The 23,634-nt window shown below is 41.6% G+C and overlaps 1 protein-coding gene across 1 annotated transcript in view; it reads left to right on the top strand.

The window, feature by feature from the left end:
- LOC126481143 (sushi, von Willebrand factor type A, EGF and pentraxin domain-containing protein 1) overlaps window positions 1-23,634 on the top strand; it is a 536,303-nt gene that overhangs the window by 490,777 nt on the left and 21,892 nt on the right. The window contains exons 10-11 of the mRNA XM_050104701.1: window positions 15,298-15,477; window positions 17,346-17,464. Of these exons, the coding sequence (XP_049960658.1) occupies window positions 15,298-15,477; window positions 17,346-17,464 (299 nt within the window). The remainder of the gene's footprint in view (window positions 1-15,297; window positions 15,478-17,345; window positions 17,465-23,634) is intronic.

Genomic DNA, 23,634 nt, shown 5'->3' with positions numbered 1-23,634 from the left:
CTAGCACGTAGACAGGTTGGTTGCAGGCCCTCAGCTTGCCTCCCTCTAGCCAAAATACGGCCATCACTGGCACCGAGGCAGAACCAGCTTTCATAAGAAAACGGAAAAGACCTCAACCCAGCCTTCCAAGGAGCTCTCACTTGACACCACTGAAGTTGCAAATGGCGGTGGTTTGAGGTCAGTGGAATGCACGCTACAGGACGTAGCGATTTGGCACAGCAGTGACACAACGAACTGTTACAACTGCTGCGCCAGAGCCATACGCCGAACGAGATGATCTTCCCTCTCGGCAATACCACGTGGCTTTCCAGAGCCCAAGCTTCTTGAAACCGTACTCTCCCATGACCACCTTTGCCAGCAATCATGTACAGTGGCTACATTCCTGCAATATCGCTGAAGGAAACTCTAGCTTCTCGTAGCCCTATTACACGACCTCGTTCAAACTCAGTGGGGTGTTGATAATGGCGTCTTTGTCTCCTGAAAGGCGTTCTTGACAAACATCAATGACCAGTCTCAAAGGCAACTAATGCTTACGACCGTTATAGAGTGTATCCATCGCCAACCTGATTTTCATCCTCATAGTTGTGCCACTAGCGTCACCCTTGTGCGACTGGCGCGAAATATGAATAGACATCTTCTTCCAGATGTAGAAACACGCCTACCGACTTCCGCTTATGCCGCACAACTCCTTGATATTGTCATTTTTTTTCGTCATTGTATTAGGGATTGTGTATTTGTGCTTGCTGAGGTCATTCGAATTCGAAAATCAGCTTATGAAGTTCTTAAAGTCTCTGAGGATTTTTCCAGCGTTAACAGACGAAATGTCAGGCAGAGAAACATACCTTCGACCATGGCGTAAGGCCCTTAAAAAATACTCGCTAAGAATGTAAATACCGGCCCTACTGACCCGCAGTGAATGATCAAATTTATCACGGATAGTAATAATCAATCCTACTATGTGCTGGAGCGGGACTCGGGCCCGTGCCTTTGTCTTTTATACGTAACATTGGTAACACTGTCAACCTGGGATGCCTGAAAGCTCCTGACAGCAGTAATCCATCCCCCGTTTTATTCTTCTTCCAGATTAGTTACTTCAGGAAGAAACCCTAGGAAGCTGCTTTGTAATTAGGAAAAGCAGGATCGGCGTGCTGTCCTCACGTTATATTTGGCTGAGGAGTCGTTTCTACCTGGGTTGGTCGAATGCTGGATTGTCGTTTGACGGCTACAGCAGTAACTCCGAGTTGACCAAATCTAGTCTTCACGGCGCGTTCGACTGGTGGCTGAGATAGATACATCTCTTGTTCAACATCTTCTATTACCACCTGCCGTATGGAGTCGATATTCGTGGTTGATGCTTCCTCTACACCCGGTCCGATATTTCTGGCTGCTATAAACTACTGTATCTCTTCTTCTACTACTTGGCGTACTCATATCAGAGAGGTTAGGCCATGGTGGTCTTCCACAATTGCCATAGAGACATTCGGAAGTCGGTGATATTTATTTTCTCCGACTACTCTCTATTGTATTTCCTCGATGTGCAGGCACAACTTCATCATTTCCTCTTCCGATGTGACATCCTTTACCAGAAGAGCTTGGTAAGTGTCTTCTGTGATTCCATTCATGAAGTGCGAGATTTTGTAGGCTTCAGTCACATTCGGACTCACTATGCAGCATAGAGTCAAGACAGTATGTAAGACTACGTCGTTTCGTGGTCAGGATGAGGCCTGTTTTTCAATTTTTCTTCTTCTACGCTGACCGTCACCAAACAATTTTTTTTTTTTTTCGGCCTCGGATTTATACCAGATATCCAGCGTCTCTTTGTTGTTCTTGAGCCTCTGCTGGGCTGTGCCATCTTAGTAAAAGTACATGTTTCCAAACATATCGTATCATCCCACCAGTTGTACCTGGCGACTCGGTCGAAATCCATTTTGTCGCATCCTGGACAGCGTCTCTGGGAAACACTGATGGATGTGTAATGTGTACATGACTTAATCCTGAAAATACAGACCTTCAGAATAATGTACTGTCTGTATTCCGGTTTCTGCTTTGTGGGTGACCACTTTTACGTTGCCTCATTGGAGCCATGGTGATGAAGGTATTTTGAATACACGGCGTCTCCCACAACCAATGTCACGTCGTAACCATAATCTACTCCAAATCCGAAAGCAGTGTCATCAATGAAGTACAACATTTGGCGCTGCAAGCTTGTTAATTACACACAGAACAGAACTGCCTATAGGACAGAGTGTGCTGCTAGTTATAAAAGCATCGAATATTGCAGAAATGGAAATGAGCGTTTGGCGTCATTGGCCGGGAGGCCCCTTGCTGGACAGATCCGGCCGCCTTGGTGCAGGTCTTATTACATTCGACGCCCCATTGGGCGACCTGTGCGCCGGATGGGGATGAAATGATGATGAAGACAGCACAACATCCAGTCCCTGAGTGGAGAAAATCCCCGACCCAGCCGGGAAACGAACCCGGACCCGAAGGACGGCAATCCATCACGCTGATCACTCTGCTATCGGGGCGGACATTGCAGAAATGATAAATACCAAGTAATAAATATTTTCTGGCGATCGAGTTTCAACTGGCAGCACGCCAGCCAGCTTAACTGACTGCTACTCCAGAGTGCACGCAGCGCAGCGTCGTGGCAATATCCTAAAATCATCCTACTATACCGTCAAACATTTCATAAAACAGCTTTTACAGCAGACCTTTAACAATTGTCTTTCAATGTGTAATAGAAGCATCGTCTTTTAATGTGTAATAGAAGCTCAAAAGCAAATGCTGGAACAGCAAATCCCGTCACAAATGCGATCTACTGGGAACTCCCAATGCCCCAATACGTGATCCCTGTTATTTAGCTGAGATGATGGTTTGATGGTTTGTTAGTTGATTTCCGAGAGCGGGGGCGGGGGAGCAAACAGCGAGGTCAATGGTCCCACGATCTAAGATGGCAGAAATCAAGGGAGGAAAAACACAGACTGCGCAGTCCAGTCAAGGGGAAGGGACAATGTGGAAACCAAGAGGTATAAGGGACGGCGGGGCAGCAGGAAACGAAAGAACAGGAGGGGGTGGGTGGAAATGGGGAGAATGGTGAGCCATAGAAACGCTATCGCTTAGGAGCACCAGCATCACTATCGAACGGTCCTGACGCCCTCACCGTACCATTACCACAATACAAGTGGACAACACGATGGAAAGAAGACACAAGAAAAGGGGAAACGAAACAGGAAAGCGGACCAGACAAAATGTAGGGAAAAGTCGTGGAAAATCTGACCGATGAGGAGACAAGGTCAAGGCCTCCGTAGCCAATATGTACACTAACTGAGGGACTCGAATTCCAGAGGAAAAGTCAAGGATCTAAATCTGAGAGGACAAACCACCTCCGTGAAGGAAACTGAGGTCACACATAATCATGCAAGGGTCATCCGCTAACACCCAAGACAAGGAAAGTGCGAAGGGCCAAAAGGCCCAGTTCGAGGTGGTGATAAGCCATTACTAGGATTGGAATCCTACTATGACAGAGACATTATCGCCTATCGTACCTTTTCTATTGGTGTAAAAGGTGATAGAAAATATGGTACAGCTGTTGTACTTACTGATAAACCATTCTCTTTATATCCAGAGAAATATGGATCACCATAAGGGCAGCCTCGCGACTACGAAGGGAGGACAGCTCATTGCAGAGTAAAAAACCATAGGCCAACCTAGTAAGGCCAATATGAAGACGAGAGAAGATGATAGATTCCCGCCGGGAGAGGCAGAGAGAAAAAACACGACGTCGTGCGAGTCTCCTTGATTGCATGAAGTTTATAACGCAGAGGGCACGGGGGTAGCCTCCCAAGAGTCGACCCACACTCGAACAATTGATCAAATAGGGATTTGATGTTAGGCCGCAGATCTGTACCTGGAGAGGACAGTGAGAATAGGGGGGTAGGCGGCCAGACCGGACTCTGGATGACTGATGGGAAAGGAAGCGGCGAATAAAAATCGAGAGGGAGCCCCGAAGACATTACTCATGGAGTGTAAGAAGGATGTAACGGCGCCAAGTTTTGTCGTAGACCTAACGAAAACTGAAGAAAACTGCGGTAAGGTGGTGGCGCTGAGAATAGGCCTGCCGAACTGTGCCCCCTAATCAAATGCGTCCCTGTCCATCCTAGTATAGACCAGATAGTGGGGAAAGCGTTTCACCCCAACTGGCGAGCATGACCCTCCTCCCAAGGCGTAGCCAGGGAAGGGAAGGCCACATGGTCATAAGAAGCAGCATTCAGTGATATGTTACCGCTCAAAACGAGGGCGTAGAAGAACAGCCAGATTTTTTGAATCAGAGCATCGCTCTCATACCACCCACTCTGATCAGGGGCTCTCCCCATGGGTGCCACCCAGCCACAGCAAGAGCCACCTGGCATGGCCGCTGTTGCTGGGAGTTCCAGTGCCCTGGAATAACAAGTAACGACTCCTAGGCATACATGGGGAGGCAACAGGTCAGGTATCAGAAATGTGTTGTTGTCAGGTAGCTCGGCCAGATATGTACATAACAGTCCCACCACATGGACTGGCTACACATGCTGGTGACCTAGTGGGGTGAAGGGGGCTACAGAGGGGAAGGAAGAGAGGAAGGAAAGAGGGAGAGAAATCCACGCCGTAGACGTTAGAGAAGGAGTTCTTCCCCAAATGGCTCACACTACAGACAGAAAATTTAGAAGTGGAGGTCAAACCCCGAAGGGGGACCAAAAACGCCAAAAACGAAGAATGAAAGAGAAAATGCAAGGGGAACAAAACCGCAAGGAATACAGAAAACCAGGTGGATAGCCAGATCGACATAAGTAAGAACACTGAGGGAGGAGAAGGATGGGGCAGCAGGGAAGGGGCGAGGATGGGGAGGTAGGAGCACAGGGTAAGAAATGCAGCCTGGGAAGAAAGAATGGGCTGCAATAGCTCGGTCACCCGTGGGCGTCACACGTGAACTCACGAAAGAACCATGAGACCCCTGGTGAAAGTTGAGATGATCTGACAGTGAGTTCTACAACGGGCCAGGACCAAAAACACCCCTCACTGTGAATGAAATGTGCGTAAGAGTTCAACGTCGTCGACACAGACATCGTCAGGGACAGCATGCAAGCTCGGACTGGACAAGAATTAGAAACGGAAGCGGTGTTATCTTTGTTTAAGGGGCTAGCGCGACAATCGCTTGTGAAATATAACTGAATGGAAGATAACAATACAGAATGTATCTGGATCCAACGAATACACACTAAGAGGGGATGATATAGAGCAGATAACGGAAACGCCATACAAGTATGTACTGTACTGTCAGGGGCTTCCGAGATACTGTCAGTGAGGAGAACGTTGCACGTGATAGAAAACCTGGTTTAGTTCTCTCTCTTCTCAATGACTGTTCTGCATGCTTGCGTGGTAGAAAGCCTTGCTTTGTACTGTCTCTTCTCGATCATGGTTCTGCGTGCTTACGTCTCTGGAAGTTCGAAGCGTTGTCTAATATCTTCTACGGAGAAAGGTTCTTGCAATATTATGTAAGTGTAGCTATTTCTTGCGAATTTTGACATTGACAGGGCTCTTTTTTGGAATCTAACTTTAACGTTGTCTAGGTTCTTTAGGTTTTTCACTGCCAGATAAGGCTGTATTAGTTAAATAATCTATGCGGCAGTTGGCATAACTTGAATAGTATGATCACAGTTGAGAGGGTTACATTTTGTAGCTTGGGGATGTCGTAAATGGTTTTTGTTGTGGCAGTTGTTCGGACTTTTATAAGCAGACAAAAAGCGGTCCCAACTGTTTGTAGCGTTACTCCCAAATATTGAAAGGAGGATCCGAATTCTAATGTTAACCTCCACAGGTGAGATGATATTCTTTTCCTCCTCTTCTATATTTCCTTGCTCTCGTCTTTGAGGTGTTTATTTCCATCAAGTTTTCTGGGGCCCACTTTCTGACGATCTCTGTGGCTACTTGTAAGTCTTCTAGGCTCTTGGCGAAGATGACCATGTCATCTGCATACATAATCAATTTTACGTTTCTCCTGTTTATAGTCTTCTCGATGCCTGCTGTCATTACGTTAAACAGTACCGGACTCACCGGATCTTCTTGTCGGACCCCTCCTGTTTGGACGATGTCCTTCGACATCGATGTCCCATCGTACATGGTTTGTGTCTAGAATCGATTTAATTATATTTTGTAATTCGTGGCTTGATTTATTCTCTCCCTTGATATTCCCTCACTTCTGGATGAGAATCTTTCTGCTGATATTGTCGAATGCTCTAGAGAAGTCTATAAAGATCGCGTACAATAGCTATAAAGATAGCGTGCAGTGGGGTAATAAGTTGCACTAGAGTCGTTGTTACTTGTTGAGTGACTTCTTGAACAACGTGCAGTGTTAATCTGCCTTGAGCGAAGCCGTACTGAATCGTTAGGATATAAACACGTAGTCTTTGTCAGTGCGCCCTAATAGTAGTTCAGAGACGAGTTTAAACAGAACCCTATGTAGAGCAAATCATCTATAGGAGTTCGGGTCGCCTTTCCTGCCTTTGCCTTTGTAGAGAACAATTATGTTTTCACCCCACTGTTCTGGGATTGAGTTATTCTTGAGACAATCGTTGAAGAGGCACGCTGAAGTTGTTGCCAGATCTTGGACTGTTATCATGTAATAATAAGTGCACTAAAGGATTATGTTCAGGTTAGTAATGTACTGTGTGATAATACCTAAAGTTCCAGTTTCAAAACGCTGTAAAAGAAAGAACCGATGCTCACAATAACGTCAAATTTGAACGGAATATTATCGACGAAGGAGGAAACGTTATGGAAACCAAACAAAAAATTAACGAAAAGTTTATCGCTAGATGGCACTGTAGGGTTCATTACGTAAATGAGTCGGGCTACAAATGACAGATGAAACGCAGCATGGTGTGGGCTGCACATTGAACCAAGCTTACTGTGCAGTGTGGATGACCACACAAGTTTGGCATTCAGTAGTTGTGGAACTGTTAGTTAGGTAAGCCCATTCACGATGACAGCGTCGCACCACGTCGTGTGGGAAAAATCGGCTTTTAATTGTCATGAGTGCACAAACCGCATGAAATATAGCAGTAACATCGGTTTTTAACTGTCCTGAGGCAAACTGAGAAATAGCCGCACACCCTACATCTTTTATTTTCCATATTCTGCCACCATCTAGTAGTTAATTTATTTTTGTTTGCTTAACATTTCCGTCTTCTTCGATGATATTCCGTTCAAATTTGACGTCATGCTGAACAGCGGTTTTTGGCAGTATTTTGACATTGGAACTTTAATTATAATTACCCTGTATGTCTAAATGTATTTTTATTCAAAACTTCGCATAAATAATTTTTTTAAATTTTCTTTCGTGAAAAAACAACTCAGATTATTAATTCCGGGGTCCATTGGGGGCCGAAACGCGCAATAATCCTGGGTTCGGTGAGGGAGATTACTCTGCAATTCACACTTAAGTGCTTGGCAGAGGGTTCATCGAACCACAATCATACTATCTCTCTACCATCCCACTCTCGAACAGCGCGCGGGAGAAACGAACACCTAAACCTTTCTGTTAGAGCTCTGATTTCTCTTATTTTATTTTGATGATCATTCCTACCTATGTAGGTTGGGCTCAACAAAATATTTTCGCATTCGGAAGAGAAAGTTGGTGACTGAAATTTCGTAAATAGATCTCGCCGCGACGAAAAACGTCTTTGCTTTAATGACTTCCATCCTAACTCGCGTATAATATCTGCCACACTCTCCCCCCTATTACGTGATAATACAAAACGAGCTGCCCTTTTTTGCACCCTTTCGATATCCTCCGTCAATCCCACCTGGTAAGGATCCCACACCGCGCAGCAATATTCTAACAGAGGACGAACGAGTGTAGTGTAAGCTGTCTCTTTAGTGGACTTGTTGCATCTTCTAAGTGTCCTGCCAATGAAACGCAACCTTTGGCTCACCTTCCCCACAATATTATCTATGTGGTCTTTCCAACTGAAGTTGTTTGTAATTTTAACACCCAGGTACTTAGTTGAATTGACAGCCTTGAGAATTGTACTATTTATCGAGTAATCGAATTTCAACGGATTTCTTTTGGAACTCATGTGGATCACCTCACACCTTTCGTTATTTAGCGTCAACTGCCACCTGCCACACCATACAGCAATCTTTTCTAAATCGCTTTGCAACTGATACTGGTCTTCGGATGACTTTACTAGACGGTAAATTACAGCATCGTCTGCGAACAACCTAAGAGAACTGCTCAGATTGTCACCCAGGTCATTTATATAGATCAGGAACAGCAGAGGTCCCAGAACGCTTCCCTGGGGAACACCTGATATCACTTCAGTTTTACTCGATAATTTGCCGTATATTACTACGAACTGCGACCTTCCTGACAGGAAATCACGAATCCAGTCGCACAACTGAGACGATACTCCATAGGCCCGCAGCTTGATTAGAAGTCGCTTGTGAGGAACGGTGTCAAAAGCTTTCCGGAAATCCAGAAATACGGAATCAACTTGAGATCCCCTATCGATAGCGGCCAATACTTCGTGTGAATAAAGAGCTAGCTGCGTTGCACAAGAACGATGTTTTCTGAAACCATGCTGATTATCAATAGACCGTTCCCTTCGAGGTGATTCTTAATGTTTGAATACAGTATATGCTCCAAAACCCTACTGCAAACCGACATCAATGATGTAGGTCTGTAGTTCGATGGATTACTCCTACTACCCTTCTTGAACACTGGTGTGACCTGCGCAATTTTCCAATCTACAGGTACAGATCTATCGGTGAGCGAACGGTTGTATATGATTGCTAAGTAGGGAGCTATTGTATCAGCGTAATTTGAAAGGAACCTAATCGGTATACAATCTGGACCTGAAGACTTGCCCGTATCAAGCGATTTGAGTTGCTTCGCAACCCCTAAGGTATCTACTTCTAAGAACCTCATGGTAGCAGCTGTTCGTGTTTCAAATTCTGGAATATTCCATTCGTCTTCCCTGGTGAAGGAATTTCGGAAAACTGCGTTCAATAACTCCGCTTTAGCGGCACAGTCGTCGGTGACAGTACCATCGGCACTGCGCAGCAAAGGTATTGACTGCGTCTTGCCGCTTGTGTACTTTACATAAGACCAGAATTTTTTTGGATTTTCTACCAAATTTCGAGACAATGTTTCGCTGTGGAACCTATTAAAGGCATCTCGCATTGAAGTCCGTGCCAAATTTCGCGCGTCTGTAAATTTTAGCCAATCTTCGGGATTTCGCGTTCTTCTGAACTTCGCATGTTTTTTCCGTTGCCTCTGCAACAGCGTTCGGACCTGCTTTGTGTACCATGGTGGATCAGTTCCATCACTTACCAATTTATGAGGTATGAATCTCTCTATGTCTTTGAATTTGAGCCACATCTCGTCTACATTTGCATGGTCAGTTCGGAAGGAATAGAGATTGTCTCTTAGGAAGGCTTCTAGTGACACTTTATCCGCTTTTTTAAATAAAATTATTTTGCGTTTGTTTCTGGTGGATTTGGAAGAAACGGCATTGAGCCTAGCTACAATGACCTTGTGATCACTAAGCCCTGTATCAGTCATGATGCTCTCTATTAGCTCTGGATTGTTTGTGGCTAAGAGGTCAAGTGTGTTTTCGCAATCATTTACAATTCGCGTGGGTTCGTGGACTAATTGCTCGAAATAATTTTCGGAGAAAGCATTTAGGACAATCTCGGAAGATGTTTTCTGCCTACGACCGGTTTTGAACAAGTATTTTTGCCAACATATCGAGGGAAAGTTGAAGTCCCCACCAACTATAACCGTATGAGTGGGGTATTTATTTGTTACGAGACTCAGATTTTTTCTGAACTGTTCAGCAACTATATCATCGGAGTCTGGGGGTCGGTAGAAGGATCCAATTATTAACTTCGTTCGTATTGTGTTCCATCGTTTCTAGGTCCCCGGTTCAATACACAATACAATTGACGACTTAGGGCTAGCGCGCACGGGTGATTTTTGTCACAGTGACAAAAAAGTTTCCGTCACTGTCAAGTCAAGTCATCAGAGTGAAGTGCGCTGACGAAGGATGACAATCACTAAACTTTTCTTGAGATCCAAGCGCCACTTGTTGATATGGACTTCGTAGAGACGGTCATTATTTGCGAACTCAAAAGACGTTAAAGAAAATATCACGAAAAAGAATAATGTACACACCCCCTCTGAGTGACAGACTACTAAGTGGGAAGTTTAATACATTATTTCATAAACTTCACAGCATCCAAATAATGTTTCACTATTTTCGAATGAGTGTTGAAAGTTTTAATGAATTATTTCGCATTTTAGCTGCATTAGCGTACAAAACACGAACGTGAGAGTGTTTGTCCCAGCTGGACACAAGTTGTCCCAAAAACCTGAAAACATTATTCGACTAATTTCTCCCCATCCTAAAATTTTCATATTTGTGTCCGCACAATCTTTCAAATTTTTATCGAAAATACTGTCTTCTTTTCACTTCCATTAGAATATTGTTGCTAATATCGCCTTCTTGCACAGAAACTTTGTGCGAAAACATTGATGCCATGTTTGCTCGTCACTGTGTCGATGGTCGGAAGGCAAATGAAGGGTGGAGAATGCTCAGAGAGTGACAATTTTGTCACCTGTGCGCGCACCACAATCAAAACCCAGCGAGGCAGTGACAGTTTTGTCGCGGGCTTGTTCGCGGATTATGCACACAGAAGTGTTAGCTGGTTGCCACGTCGTAAGATGGGCGCATTTAGGTATATATCCACATACTAGAGAACAGCCCCAGATGTACAATATTTCCGAGCCGAGGCAAAAACTTGATATTGCCCCCCCCCTCCCCCCCTAAGGGTTTGAGATAGAACGTCAAAAACTTTTTCAACATATCAATTTTTCAAAAAATGTTCATTTTGTAGCGCACATCTTTCTGGAAAGTTTCATGTATAAAACACATGTTTTCGGGGAAATATAAGATATGTTATTTAGTCGTAAGTGTGCCAAAGTGCAGTCGCACGTCTCTTCACACGCACGTCACTCTATTCCGCCGTGTGGAATTGAGACGTGTATGTTTTGTATTGGAATCCATCAAGCCTATATTCAAGACAATGAAAATTAAAATGTCCTGTGGTGCCTCTCCTGCTCCCAGTCGGCCGGTTTGATATCCTAACATCCCCCCCCCCTCCCCACCCGTTCAAAAAAAAAATACTTGGAGGAATTATTTCTGACCAGGAGGATAAGAACTCTTCACAAAATTTGCACTCTTTATTGCCTATTAGCTAATAACTTTCTCTTTTGTGCAACAGAATTAATATAGAAACTTAATACCTGTTAAGACAAGAGAGAAGCAAGACAGTACACATTTCTTCCCCAGCATTTTTTCTCCCTATCTTGCTACAACTTTACACGGCTTGCTTTCCTTTTTGCGAAAGAATCTATTACCTCATTAAAGTTCGTCAAACGTTTTGCTACATGAAAAGTCAAAAATGTTGTTCTCTAGTATTGAAAAAGTTGCTCACACGAATAGTACACAAGGCTGTTGTGGTTTCTCGATTTGATTACGTCTATTTTGTCACTGTCTGCTAGATAAAACGAAATAATTCTTCCTAATATTGCAGCAAAAAGGAGAGACTGTTTTGGCACAAATGGTCGTTTTTATCTTCTTCATTTACATAAATAACACGACAGAATACAATTCACAAAGTGCCAACATCAAATGCCTATTACGCCTACTACATGCAAAAAGTTTCATGTTAGGAAACAGTTTCACATTTCATTCATACGCCGCTAGTTCCTAAAGCGTGAAATCGAAAAGTATTAGTACGAATTTTCTAACTAAATTTGGAATCGTCATATTCTTCCATATAATATGTGTGGTGCCCCCGTTTCTTCTCCTTCCTCGTTCTAAAACCAGCCTTGTCATCACAAATTCTGTATGTATTCCTGGTGTTGTCAAAACTTATTCTCCGGTTAACTTCCCTAACCCTGCCACACTCACCGGTTCAGCTATCCCGCGTTTATTCTCCGTTTAGGCGTTATTACGTATTCATACAATACGTTTTCTCGCTATTCCGAGAACAAAACTTAGGCGGCTGCTAACCGGGGATTGCACAACTGGCCATTAATATTATGCAGACACTATATCGTGGCAGTTTGAACTATGGTTGCGTAAGATACCGGCAGATATCGGGCCGAACTACCACTGCCAACCGTAGCAAATAATTACGCTTAGCACTACGAAATACTTTGTGTACTCCAATTTATTTTGTGTTGTGGGTTGCTTTTTTTCACTTCTTATTTTGAAATGAGTGGAGAGACTAATCCTGGTCCATAAAGGGATTCGAATGCGTCTCTCACCACAACAAAAGGAATCAGTGATCCTGTTACAGTTGTCAGTTCTGCTTTTGTGGAAGCACACAACTCGGAAGTACGATGGCAGCCCTTCGAGCGAGACACCGGGCATATCCCCTCGCAGCGCTCCACTCCTCTCGGACAGTCTAAGTTTGTTTACAGTCGTAGCCGATTGCCACGATATACTGTCCGCATGATAGTGTAGGGCTCTGTCGAAGTGTCATTTCTTGGATACACGGAGAAGATAATATATTTCTTACCTGCAAGTCTTTTATTTCGACTCCGGTAGTCTGAATCTATGGATTTCGCAAATAATTATAACAATGCTGATCATTCGCACACCCAATCAATCACATAAACAAACAGCGATTGGCATATGCCCAATGGGTTTATTTGGCTCAGCCAGTATAGCCCCCTTCCGTCTGTTGTTTATTTCTGGATGCGACGGGGATCCCCCTGGCAGAGACATCACGTACACTATACATGCATGCAAAAGTCAACTTACGATTCTTTCAGAAATCAACTTAGAATGTGTCAGAAATGTTAAATAACCAACTGAGATGCGTTTCAAAATCATATTAATAATCGATAGACCAACGTGCGCTGTCTACTAGGCGGTTTGTGAAACAAGGTTTTTTATCTTGGGCTGGCTACTAGGCGGTTTGTGAAATAAGGTTTTTTTCTTCAAGAATAAGTATTTGGCCCACCCTGAAACTGCCACCCGGGGCAGAAACCCCGGTATGCCCACCCTTGGATCCGGGGCTGCAGGAGAAGAATGACCAAACAGTCCCGGTGACAAAAATCACCCGTTCGCGCTAGCCCTTCATCCACTTGGAATCGGTGTCATAACAAGCGTCAATCTTCGCAAGGTTATGGCAAGTGTGTGTGCTCGTGCTGAAAACTGCAACGCCAAGAATGGAGGGTGCTTGGAGGACATCGTGTAGGAAGTGACATGTATAATTGAATGTTACTAAGTGTTCTTTAGAACAATGTGCTCTAATACTGTGTAGCTACATATTTTCGTGGTCAAATAAAATGTATAAAATAGGCACTATTTCTGCCGCACCTTCTTATTTTCGTACTGGGAGCTGCCGAATGAACTGTTATCCACAGTGTAACTTGCTAGTTTTTATGTGGACGGGAGTTCCTCAGAGACCCTAACAGTTTGATGGTCCCAGTGGCGACAAAGGGCCGCACACCAAGTTACAAAAGGTAATACTAAGCCATGTAACTGTTGCAACGCACAATTAGGGTGTGTAAATCTAACTTTTTGTGGGGAAGAGTGTCTGAGAGAAAAATAAGTAAGAAGATGCTATGGTCTGCCCCTATTAGCTTGTCATCAGGTATTTTTAGACGATGAAAAATTTGCAACAAATTTTTTTTGGAGTAACTAGACTAATTGTTCTTCATACTTTCTCTCGTTTTATGATTGTTTAAATTTTAATTACACTTATTACTAGATAAGGCCCTGTAAACTTTAGCTATAGTCTAAGAGGTACATCAGAAGCAGTAGATGTGGATTTGGTTTTTCTACCTAAATTTGCTATTAAACCTTCTTACACGTCACATTCATTTGTACACCTAGGCCCTACTTGCTTAACAACATTGTAGAATTACAAAAAATATACCCTGCTACTTTAATGGGGGATCTGGACAATTTCCTCTCAATAGCATACAGAGGTATCACTGTGTTATCAGATGAAATGTGCAATGAATTACGATTTCTTGGTAGGGATGGCACAGCATGTTATTTTTGATGGAAAGCCTGCTACAGATGTAGGAGTAAGTTCAGGTAAACCTGAGGGAAGTGTGTAAATTAATAAGCTGGCAGACAGTAACAACAGTACTGTTGGAGTAAAAAGCTGCCCAAATATTCAATCAGATGTAGATAAGTGGTGGTGCTAAGATTGGCAGCTTGCCTTAAATGTTCAGATCTGCAAAATTGAGCACTTCACAAAATGCAGAAACTGAGGACACTATGGCTGCACTACAATAAGCTGGAATTGGTATCAGTTATCTCACATAGGTGGAACAGTTTGTGGGGATATGAAATGCAATGCTCCCATAGGCCCAGTCTCAAATAAAGCAAGTGACAGACATTGATTCATTTTTAAGATACTGTGACAATGCAGTCAATTTACAAAAAAGTTTGTTTACAAAATACCTATCAAATCCAATCTAGGATACTACTCATGAGTGTGGGATCCATACTAAAAGTTCTAACAGAAAATACTGAATATCTGCAAGGAACGATAGTGTGAAAGGTGACAAGTTTGTTTGACCCATGGAAGAGTATCACAAAAATGGTGAAGAAACTAAACTACCTGTCGCTTGAGGATAAAATACCAACTATCATGCAAAAGCCTGCTTACAAAGTTCCAAGACCAGTCTTAGGTACACTTAATGGAGCAAGGAAGACTACATTTGTCGAATTACAGTATACACAGGACATATTTAAGCCATGATTCTTCCTGCACTCCATATTTGAATGGAATGTGAAGAAATCCTAATATCCAGCACAATGTAAATTAGTTATGGTGTGCACACACTTCATTCAACATGTAAACATCTCTACAGATATTTGGATTTAGATTATGACATGTTCGATATGCCTGCCATCATTGGCGATGATGTGGTGCAGACGAACCTCTGCCATGGATTTCATAATGGTTTGCAGAGTATGGATGTAGGTGTAGGTATAGATGAAGATAATGCCCATTTTGGTTATAAACATACTAAGAACATATAAGAATTTTGGCATGTGGCTCTTACGCAGCACCATAATATAAGCTTTTGTAACAGATATCCTGTGCTCTTAAGTATCTCACTTTTTATCAGAACTGAAATCTAAAGATTTTGTGAATACCCCAATATTACACAAGAAAAATCCTATGACTAATAGTAATGGTTAAATAAATATTCATTAGACATTGACTGTGGAGATCTGGATGGGCTTGACCATGGATCAGTGAGGCTGGAGGAGAACAGGACAACTCATGGAGCATCTGCCATCTACACGTGCCATGAGAACTACACTCTTATTGGTCATGAGAGGAGGGTATGCGGAGATAACGGCAGCTGGAGCGGAAAGAAGCCACAGTGTCTGTGTAAGTACTCAATCAAGTTTTCCATATATTCTCTAAGTTGCTTTAAAACAAATGACAATGAAGCTACATCAGTAAGATAAAAATTTTAATAAGAAAGTACATGGTGACTATTATTGAGCTATATGAAAAAAACATAAATTAGCTATGGTGTGCATACACTTTATTCAACATGTAAACGTCACTACAGATATTCGGATTTAGGTTATGACATGTTTGGTATGCCTGCCATCATTGGTGATGATGTGGTGTGGACGAATAGCAAAATTCTGCATGCCCCGCTGAAGTGCGAGAACATCGATGCTGTCGATGACCTGCTGAATGGGTGTCTTGAACTCAGCAGTGGTTTTGAGGTTATTGTTGTACTTCTTGTCTTTAATATAGCCCCACAAAAAGAAGTCACTTGTGTTCAGATCCAGAGAATAGGGTAGCCAATTGAGGCCCACACCAGTGGCCTCTGGGTACCCCAGATCCAGAATTCAGTCCCCAAAGTGCTCCTCCAGGACATCAGACATTCTCTTGTTTTGTTGGGTCAAGCTCCGCCTTGCATGAACCACAGCTTGTTGAAATCAGAATCACTTTGCATAATGTGGATGAAATTATCTTCCAAAATCTTCACATACTGTTTGGTAGCCACTATGCCATCAAGGACTATCACACCGATTATTCTGTGACTGGACATTGCACACCACACAGTCACCCGTTGAGAATGAAGAGACTTCTCGATTGCAAAATGCACATTCTCAGTCCCCCAAATGCAACAATTTTGCTTATTGATGAACCCATCCAAATGAAAGTGGGCTTCATCACTAAACCAAACCATATTCACATCAGAGTTCTATTCGTCAATTCTGTGGACAATAGGGCCCTGGAGCTTAATAGCTAATGGGTTGAATTTTGTATGGGAAGAGATGCAGGTCTTCAACAACAATTTGTTGCAGTGTCTCCCAGTTGATTCTCACCTGTTCTGCATCCCGTCTGATCGATCTCCTGGGCCATGTCTTCTCGATGTTTTCAGGCATTTTCATGCTTTTTGAATGACTGACATTGCCAACACTCATCTCTCAAACTTGTGAATCAAATTCTTGGTTGTTAGCACACTTGGGCCAGTTGTCTTCAGCTTGAACTCGGTTGCAAATTTCCTTTGAGTTGCAATTTGAATGTTATTGCTTGCATAATACATCTTCACAAATGCAATATACTCATGTATCATGAAGTTTTATGTAAAAATGGCCCATGACAACAAGGTGTGTGCACATGCACATACTAACTCCCATCATGTCCCCCGCCGACCATGCAGTTTGGACATCTTGACGCAAACCTTTCAGAAGTTATGAAAATTTTATTTCAAATAGTTCAATCATTGTCACCCTGCATATAGTTTCTTTTAAAATGCTCAAAAACTTGAGCGCAGTGGCTCTGAAAAGCATATATGCTTGACATTGCCAAGCTAGGGGGTGATCTAGATTAATGCTGAAACAGAAGTACAACTTCAAACAGCCAAGATTTCTATAGAACATCCTTTATTGTGATGACGCTACTGCTGTATTGTTTTTATTCCCATCTTCTTTTAATGTGCTTCAAGTTTAGCTCAATTGTGGTAGCCCTAGTTCCACCACCTATAGCCATTTTTAGTGAATAACAAATAATTTAATAATATCTTGCAACAGTGTGAGCGGAACATCTCCCACTTCCTTTTTAGTTTGGAAGTATTAAGGCATCCTGGGCTCACATAAGCATTTTGTTATTTCGGAATTAAACAATTTCCTTTAAAGTCTAAAATAATTAAGCTGTGGTTCCAAATATGAGCAAATCTATAGAAATTTCCTTCAGCATTTAATGGGTGCTAATGTAGTCTGTATCTGCTTCAGTTGACTGGTGCCCCGAGCCACCAGAAGTTCATGGCGGATCTGTAGAGGTATCTGGACAGCGAGCTGGCTCAACAGCAACATACACGTGCCAACCAGGATTCATTCTGTTTGGACAACCGGTGAGTAACTGACAATATCTTCAAAAAATGTTTATATGTTTCACCACAAATAGCTAAACATCAACCAAAGAAAAATGGAAAATATAAATCCATTCTTTTACTTATTTCAGTATATTATCCCATCAATGACAAGCTGAATTGTACAAACAGCTTTGATTCTTTGTTCTTTTTATTGAGTGGCTATTTCTGGTCCTGTGTTGTGTTAATCAGTGTTTGTCTCCATAACGCCATTAATTAGTTTTCAGCACATGAAGTATCATATTTTTTTCACAATATACTTGAAGAGCAACAAAAACTTCTTAGCTTTGCTGTAAACTACTGTGTCTAAAGATAAATCCCTTGTGATACTGTGGTTACAGCATGAAATTCAATTGTGATGACTATTTAATGACAAATGGAAATTAGTACCAACCACAAGCTGTTGCCTCAGTTTCTGAGGTCATCTGAGCACACATTGACTCAATTCGTCGATGTAACGAACGTTTCGAGTAATACTTCCTGTAACAATTCACTACAAAGTGGTATGATAAACTGATAATGAAAATTGTTTTTACTTTGCTTTGAAATAGTTCATGAAGCTTATTACAGACAAGATATAAGTTGTAGCAGATAGTTACTTAACTTCTGGTTCCTTTTATAGTTGCGGTGATTGTTATAAATCACTTTGTTGCAGATTATTTAAAATTGGGTATTCATGAATGTAGGATCTTATTCGTTCACCCAGATACATGAAACACTTGTTTTTATGCTCTTTCATATGGTATTAAAACATAACTTTTCACAAATATATCACAAATTTTGACTAACTGACTCCTCACCTACTCATGAATTTCCATTAACTTCCCAACTCACTCTATCTGTGCCATACTAACACATTAGGGGCTCAGGTGCCCGATTATTTATACTTATCACTAATGACAAATTTCATATTACATTATTAACATGATTAAGACAGTGGACTCAAGACAGTAGACTTTATAGGCAAGGTTAGTAAGTCAGGTGTCGGTGTCTTGCTTACTTAATTGAAAGTTACAGAAGGGCACCTATTACTGCATTTTTATTTGAATTTCATCATTTTATTCATTGAGCATTCATAAGCAATATCATTATTGGTGACAACTTGTGATGCCTTTATGTAAACTTCTTATGAAGAAATTAATGGTTGATCACTAGCAAAAGGCATCTCCTCAAGCAAAGGGCAGTGTGAACAGATAATATTTTCCATCTGGTGGTACAAAAAGGGTGTTGTGCACTACGAATTCCTCCCAGGGGTGTGTCTATTGCAGCTGGCATTTGTTGCCAACAACTGAGACACCTTTTGGTCACACCATGTGAAAAACAACCACCCAAAATGCGTCAAGTGTAGCTTCTACGTGGTAATTCAGTCTGCTGATTTCACAAACAAAACTAGCCGAGGGAGTTATCCCTCACACACTTATTCTTCTGATCTTGTGCCCTTAGATGTTCACCTTTTCCACTACTTTACTGAACAACCATCAAGAAAATTTCTTTCTAGATGACGATGCTCCTCAGTCCTGGGTTCTTGACATATTTAACACTGAACGAGTAGGAATCAGTGTGGAATCAGTAAACTACCTGAGCATTGTCACATTGTTTTAGACAATGTTAGGGAAATACTGTAGAAATCTATTTAAGAAACTAACATAAAGGTATCATAACTTATCACCAATAACACTATTGCTTAGTAGTGCTCAATAAGTGAACTGTGAATGTTCAAATGAAAATGCAGTAATAGTAGCCTCTTTATTTTTTGTTCCTGTACCCAACTTCTGAACATTTCCTATTGAATGCAAATGTCATATGAAGCTTAAATGGTCACAGTTCATCACACATATATCAGCTATCAACAATTATGAATGTGGAAAATTATTAGTGCCAGAACAGTGATCTGTACAATAGCACTTGCACCACATATGACACAAAATTTTCAAGCTGCTTCCACTGCCTTCAACCTTCTTTTAAACTCAAAGGAAATAATATGTCACAAATGTTAGACCTTTTGTTTCCACTTGTGATTTACTTTATAAAGCATAAACAACGTTAATTGGATTGAAGTATTTAAAATCCAATTCGTAACTGAAAGACAAATAGTAGTGCTACAAACATGACAATGAGAGCTGATAAATACACTCATAGTAACATATGCATGTTATGTTATTTTTATTAGAGTTATTTTGCATGTATTAGCAGACTACAATAAAAAATGATTCGTTGCTTATCTATGCGAGAGCAGAAAAATTCCCAAGATACACTACACTGCTTTCACCTGGCTGGGAGGTGGCTGTAATCAAGTAGCTGGTGATGGATGGCCAGTTACCAGTGGGTACTGTAGGGCAAGCAAACTTTCAAATTTGTTACAATTTGAGTTGGACCAGGCATGTGAGCTTCTGTGGCCTAAATGATTAGGGTAATTACTTATGATAAACTGAGTATTCAGGTTAAAAATTCTAGCCTGGCACAATTTTTCATGGTGTATTCATTACATTAAATGCGCAGTTTATAAATGAATTTCAAAGATATCATTATAATGTCATTAAAATTCATTGATTTCATTACTTTTTTAAAATTCATTTCAGTAAACTTCATTCAGTTGACCAAACTCACTACATGTGAAAAGCAACATTCATGTTGTTCAACATCTCAAAAAGCAAATCTTTTAGAGATACTAAATGAAGGATGCTTGTCCAGTTCAGCAACTTAAGGAAACGATTAGGAATTTCTCTGGTTTTCACCCACGTGAATGTTGTGCTGGTAAAGCATTCAGTGTGCCACACTCAACATCTTCTTACTCATTGTCAACTTTATGTATGTATGCCAACAGCTTTCTGTTACTGGAGGAACTATGTTATCCCAAATTCAGAATTTCCTTCAAATCTTCACTATAAGTCATTCTTGTCATTAGCACATGATTACCTGGTACAGTTTTTGGGATTCTGAGTAATTTGAGATAGGAGATGTTCACAGTGTTTATTAACCATGTTACAGTTTTCACATTGTTGTAACTGCAAGAATAATATGAAAAACAATGAAAAACTGAAAAGTTAGTAGATGGCAATGTACCAAAGGTCACACTTATTTTAGAAGCACTCAGTATTGTAAGGAAAATTCAGAACATTATCATGACATGATTAGATCTACAGAAAGCTTTTGTGAATATACACTGGAATAAGTGCTAATAAATCATTAGGAGTGTGGAAGAAGTACAGAGGTGGATGAATCATCTGGAATAACTACAAACACCAATAAAGCATAACAGTCCTACACAGGAAACAGATGTAAATGCACCAGAGTTAAAGTAGGAAAACTCTTCTGATAGCAAGTTATGAAGGCTTAATAGAAATGTTAATTAACAGATAATCTGTTTTAAAAATAAAGAAAGCAAACATCAAATAATGAAGTGTAGCTGGTGGCAAATTAAAAGCATGAACACTGGGGAATTTGGAGGAGCAGAAACTGGAAGCATCTGAAATGTTCTTTTAAGTATCTGAGAAGAGTTGATGCATAAGTCATAAATAACACTTAAGCGAAGAAAGACAAAATTGATTAAGAATTATTTATTTGGAGCTTGAGGAAGCAATGTACAGAAAAAAATAATGCAAAAATTGAATTTGTAACATCTGTTCTCAAGGAAACTGTATTAATATCTATGCAGGTATAAAAATATTAGTATTAAGTAAGAAGTGGTTAAAGATGGCATCAACACAGTTGTAAAACAAGAACACAAATGATATTATAATATTTTGTCTTATCAGAGCACACTGTTTACACATTATAGTGACTGACAGTTGACATGGAATGCAAAAGAATGCAATGTGCTTGCATTGGTTCACTAATCTAACACTGTGGACTATAGCTCTCTCTACTGTATACCCAGGCAAACCACTGTCGAGTTGAGTATGTAATTATCTATCACAGAAGGTTGCCAGTGTACACTGGACAGGGGAAGAAAAGAGAGAAAAATAGAAAGAAAGAAAAGGAAGGCAACAAAAAATGGTTCAAATGGCTCTGAGCACTATGGGACTTAACATCTGAGGTCATCAGTCCCCTAGAACATAGAACTACTTAAACCTAACTAATCTAAGGACATCATCACACACATCCATGTCCGAGGCAGGATTTGAACCTACAACTGTAGTAGTCGTGCGGTTCCAGATTGAAGCGCCTAGAACTGCTTGGCCACACTGGCTGGCTGAATGGCAACATATTTTGTGCTTACATTCTTTAAACTTCATAAGAAAACTCAATATTTAAATATAGTAAGCAAAGTTCTCAAAGTTAACATAGTCCCATACTCAGGAAATGAGCATAGGGGAGCAGATGCAGGAATCCTGCATCAGATTTCTGGGCAACGTCCTAGTGGAGGTGTTTTGTTGTTGCCTTCCTCTGACCTGTTCTGAAGTGTCAAGTGTGTATCTGTTTCTTATGGATGATTGCGGTAAGTGCTTGTGCAGTGTAGTGTTGGGTTTGTGCTGTTACGGATGAAAGGAAAGAAGAGGATGAAACCTGGTGCCACCACCTAACATACTTCTCTCAGGAAGCACCAAGGTGGCTATCGAGCTTAAGATTCCCATCTGACAGATGGATCACCATCAATAGTGTCACATGTCCTCACTTCACAAAACACTGTGGAGACATTTGGAATTTTATCCAGGACATTGGTGCAAAAGCTGGTAATTAGGAACTTGCCACCACCACCTCTTATGGCCAGCTACTGGCAGGGAAAATTTTGCAAAATTGGGATTTGGACCAGCTTACCTACAAGTCGAGCACCACCATGCAAGCATGCATTAGGAACCTTGGCTATGGAGGCTGGTTAAGGAAAGTGTGAGCCGAATGTAAATAATTTTAGAGCAATGGAGACAGCTCAACAAATATTGGAAGTGTTGAATCATTGACAGCCATGCAAAAAAGGATGAAAACTTTTCTAGCTTTCAGATTAGACCTTTAACTAGCTAGAGCACTCAAACTTATCCTATCCCATCAGTGGCAGGGCCACCCATGAAAGCAGCCATGTCATATACCAGCTCTGTCATAATTTCTTTGTAGCATTTTATATGTGCATGACCACAAATTAGCTATCCACAATGATGAATGGCCACCGCCAAAGTGTGACAAAGAGCAGAGTTGACTGCCCGTGGTGGAACACACTAACAAGCACAACATGATTCCAGAATGTTTCTGGAAACAACCCCCAGGCTGTGGCTAAGCCATGTCTCCGCAATATCCATTTTTTCAGGAGTGCTAGTTCTGCAAGGTTCGCAGAAGAGCTTCTGTAAAGTTTGGAAGGTAGGAGACAAGATACTGGCAGAAGTAAAGCTGTGAGGACGGGGCGTGAGTCGTGCTTGGGTAGCTCAGTTGGTAGAGCGCTTGCCCGCAAAAGGCAAAGGTCCCAAGTTCGAGTCTCGGGCCGGCACACAGTTTTAATCTGCCAGGAAGTTTCAAGCACAACATGCTTGATTTGAATGACTGTATCACAACCCATACCATCTGGATCTCTCCTCTCAGCACCAGTTTTTCTGAACTACACACTTGGGAGTTATCCTTGCAACACATCCTCGACTCGTGTAATCTTTCTGGCCTCAGTCTCCAGTAACACACAGCACCTACACCCTCTATACAAGGCTCACTGTCCAGTCACCTCCTCCTAATCCACTCCCTCAGATCATCATCATCATCATCATCATCATCATCTACCACATGAACTCACTGGCTCTGGCATCCACATATTATATTCCTATAATGTGCATTTGCTGCATTTCCCTCCTGCATCCCTATCCTGTACCTCTGCTACCTCCCTCCTAGCCATCAAGTACCCTTCCCCAACCACTTCTCCATTCTTTCTCCCTCTACCCATGCCACTCAATATCGTCCATCATCCCATTCTACCAGTACAAAGAAGTGTTTACCTGACCATTTTATGGTAAATTGTAACTAATTTAGTGTTATTAGAAGACACCAATTATCCTCTGAAAGCCTATCAGCTTTTACAGGATTCAGTAATCAGCAATAAGTGAAGAGTCAAGGAATTTACTGCAACCCCCTAGTATCACTCTCAAAAGGAGTACAAAGACTAAATTAGACTAATTACAGTACATAAACTGTACTTTGTAAAATTAGTTTCTTTTCGTGTACACAGCCTGTTTTCAAAC

Source organism: Schistocerca serialis, chromosome 1, assembly GCF_023864345.2.
Source record: "Schistocerca serialis cubense isolate TAMUIC-IGC-003099 chromosome 1, iqSchSeri2.2, whole genome shotgun sequence".
Classification (NCBI taxonomy): Eukaryota; Metazoa; Arthropoda; class Insecta; order Orthoptera; family Acrididae; genus Schistocerca; species Schistocerca serialis.
Note: the sequence above shows the minus strand (reverse complement) of the source record. Positions and strands in the feature narration are given on the sequence as shown.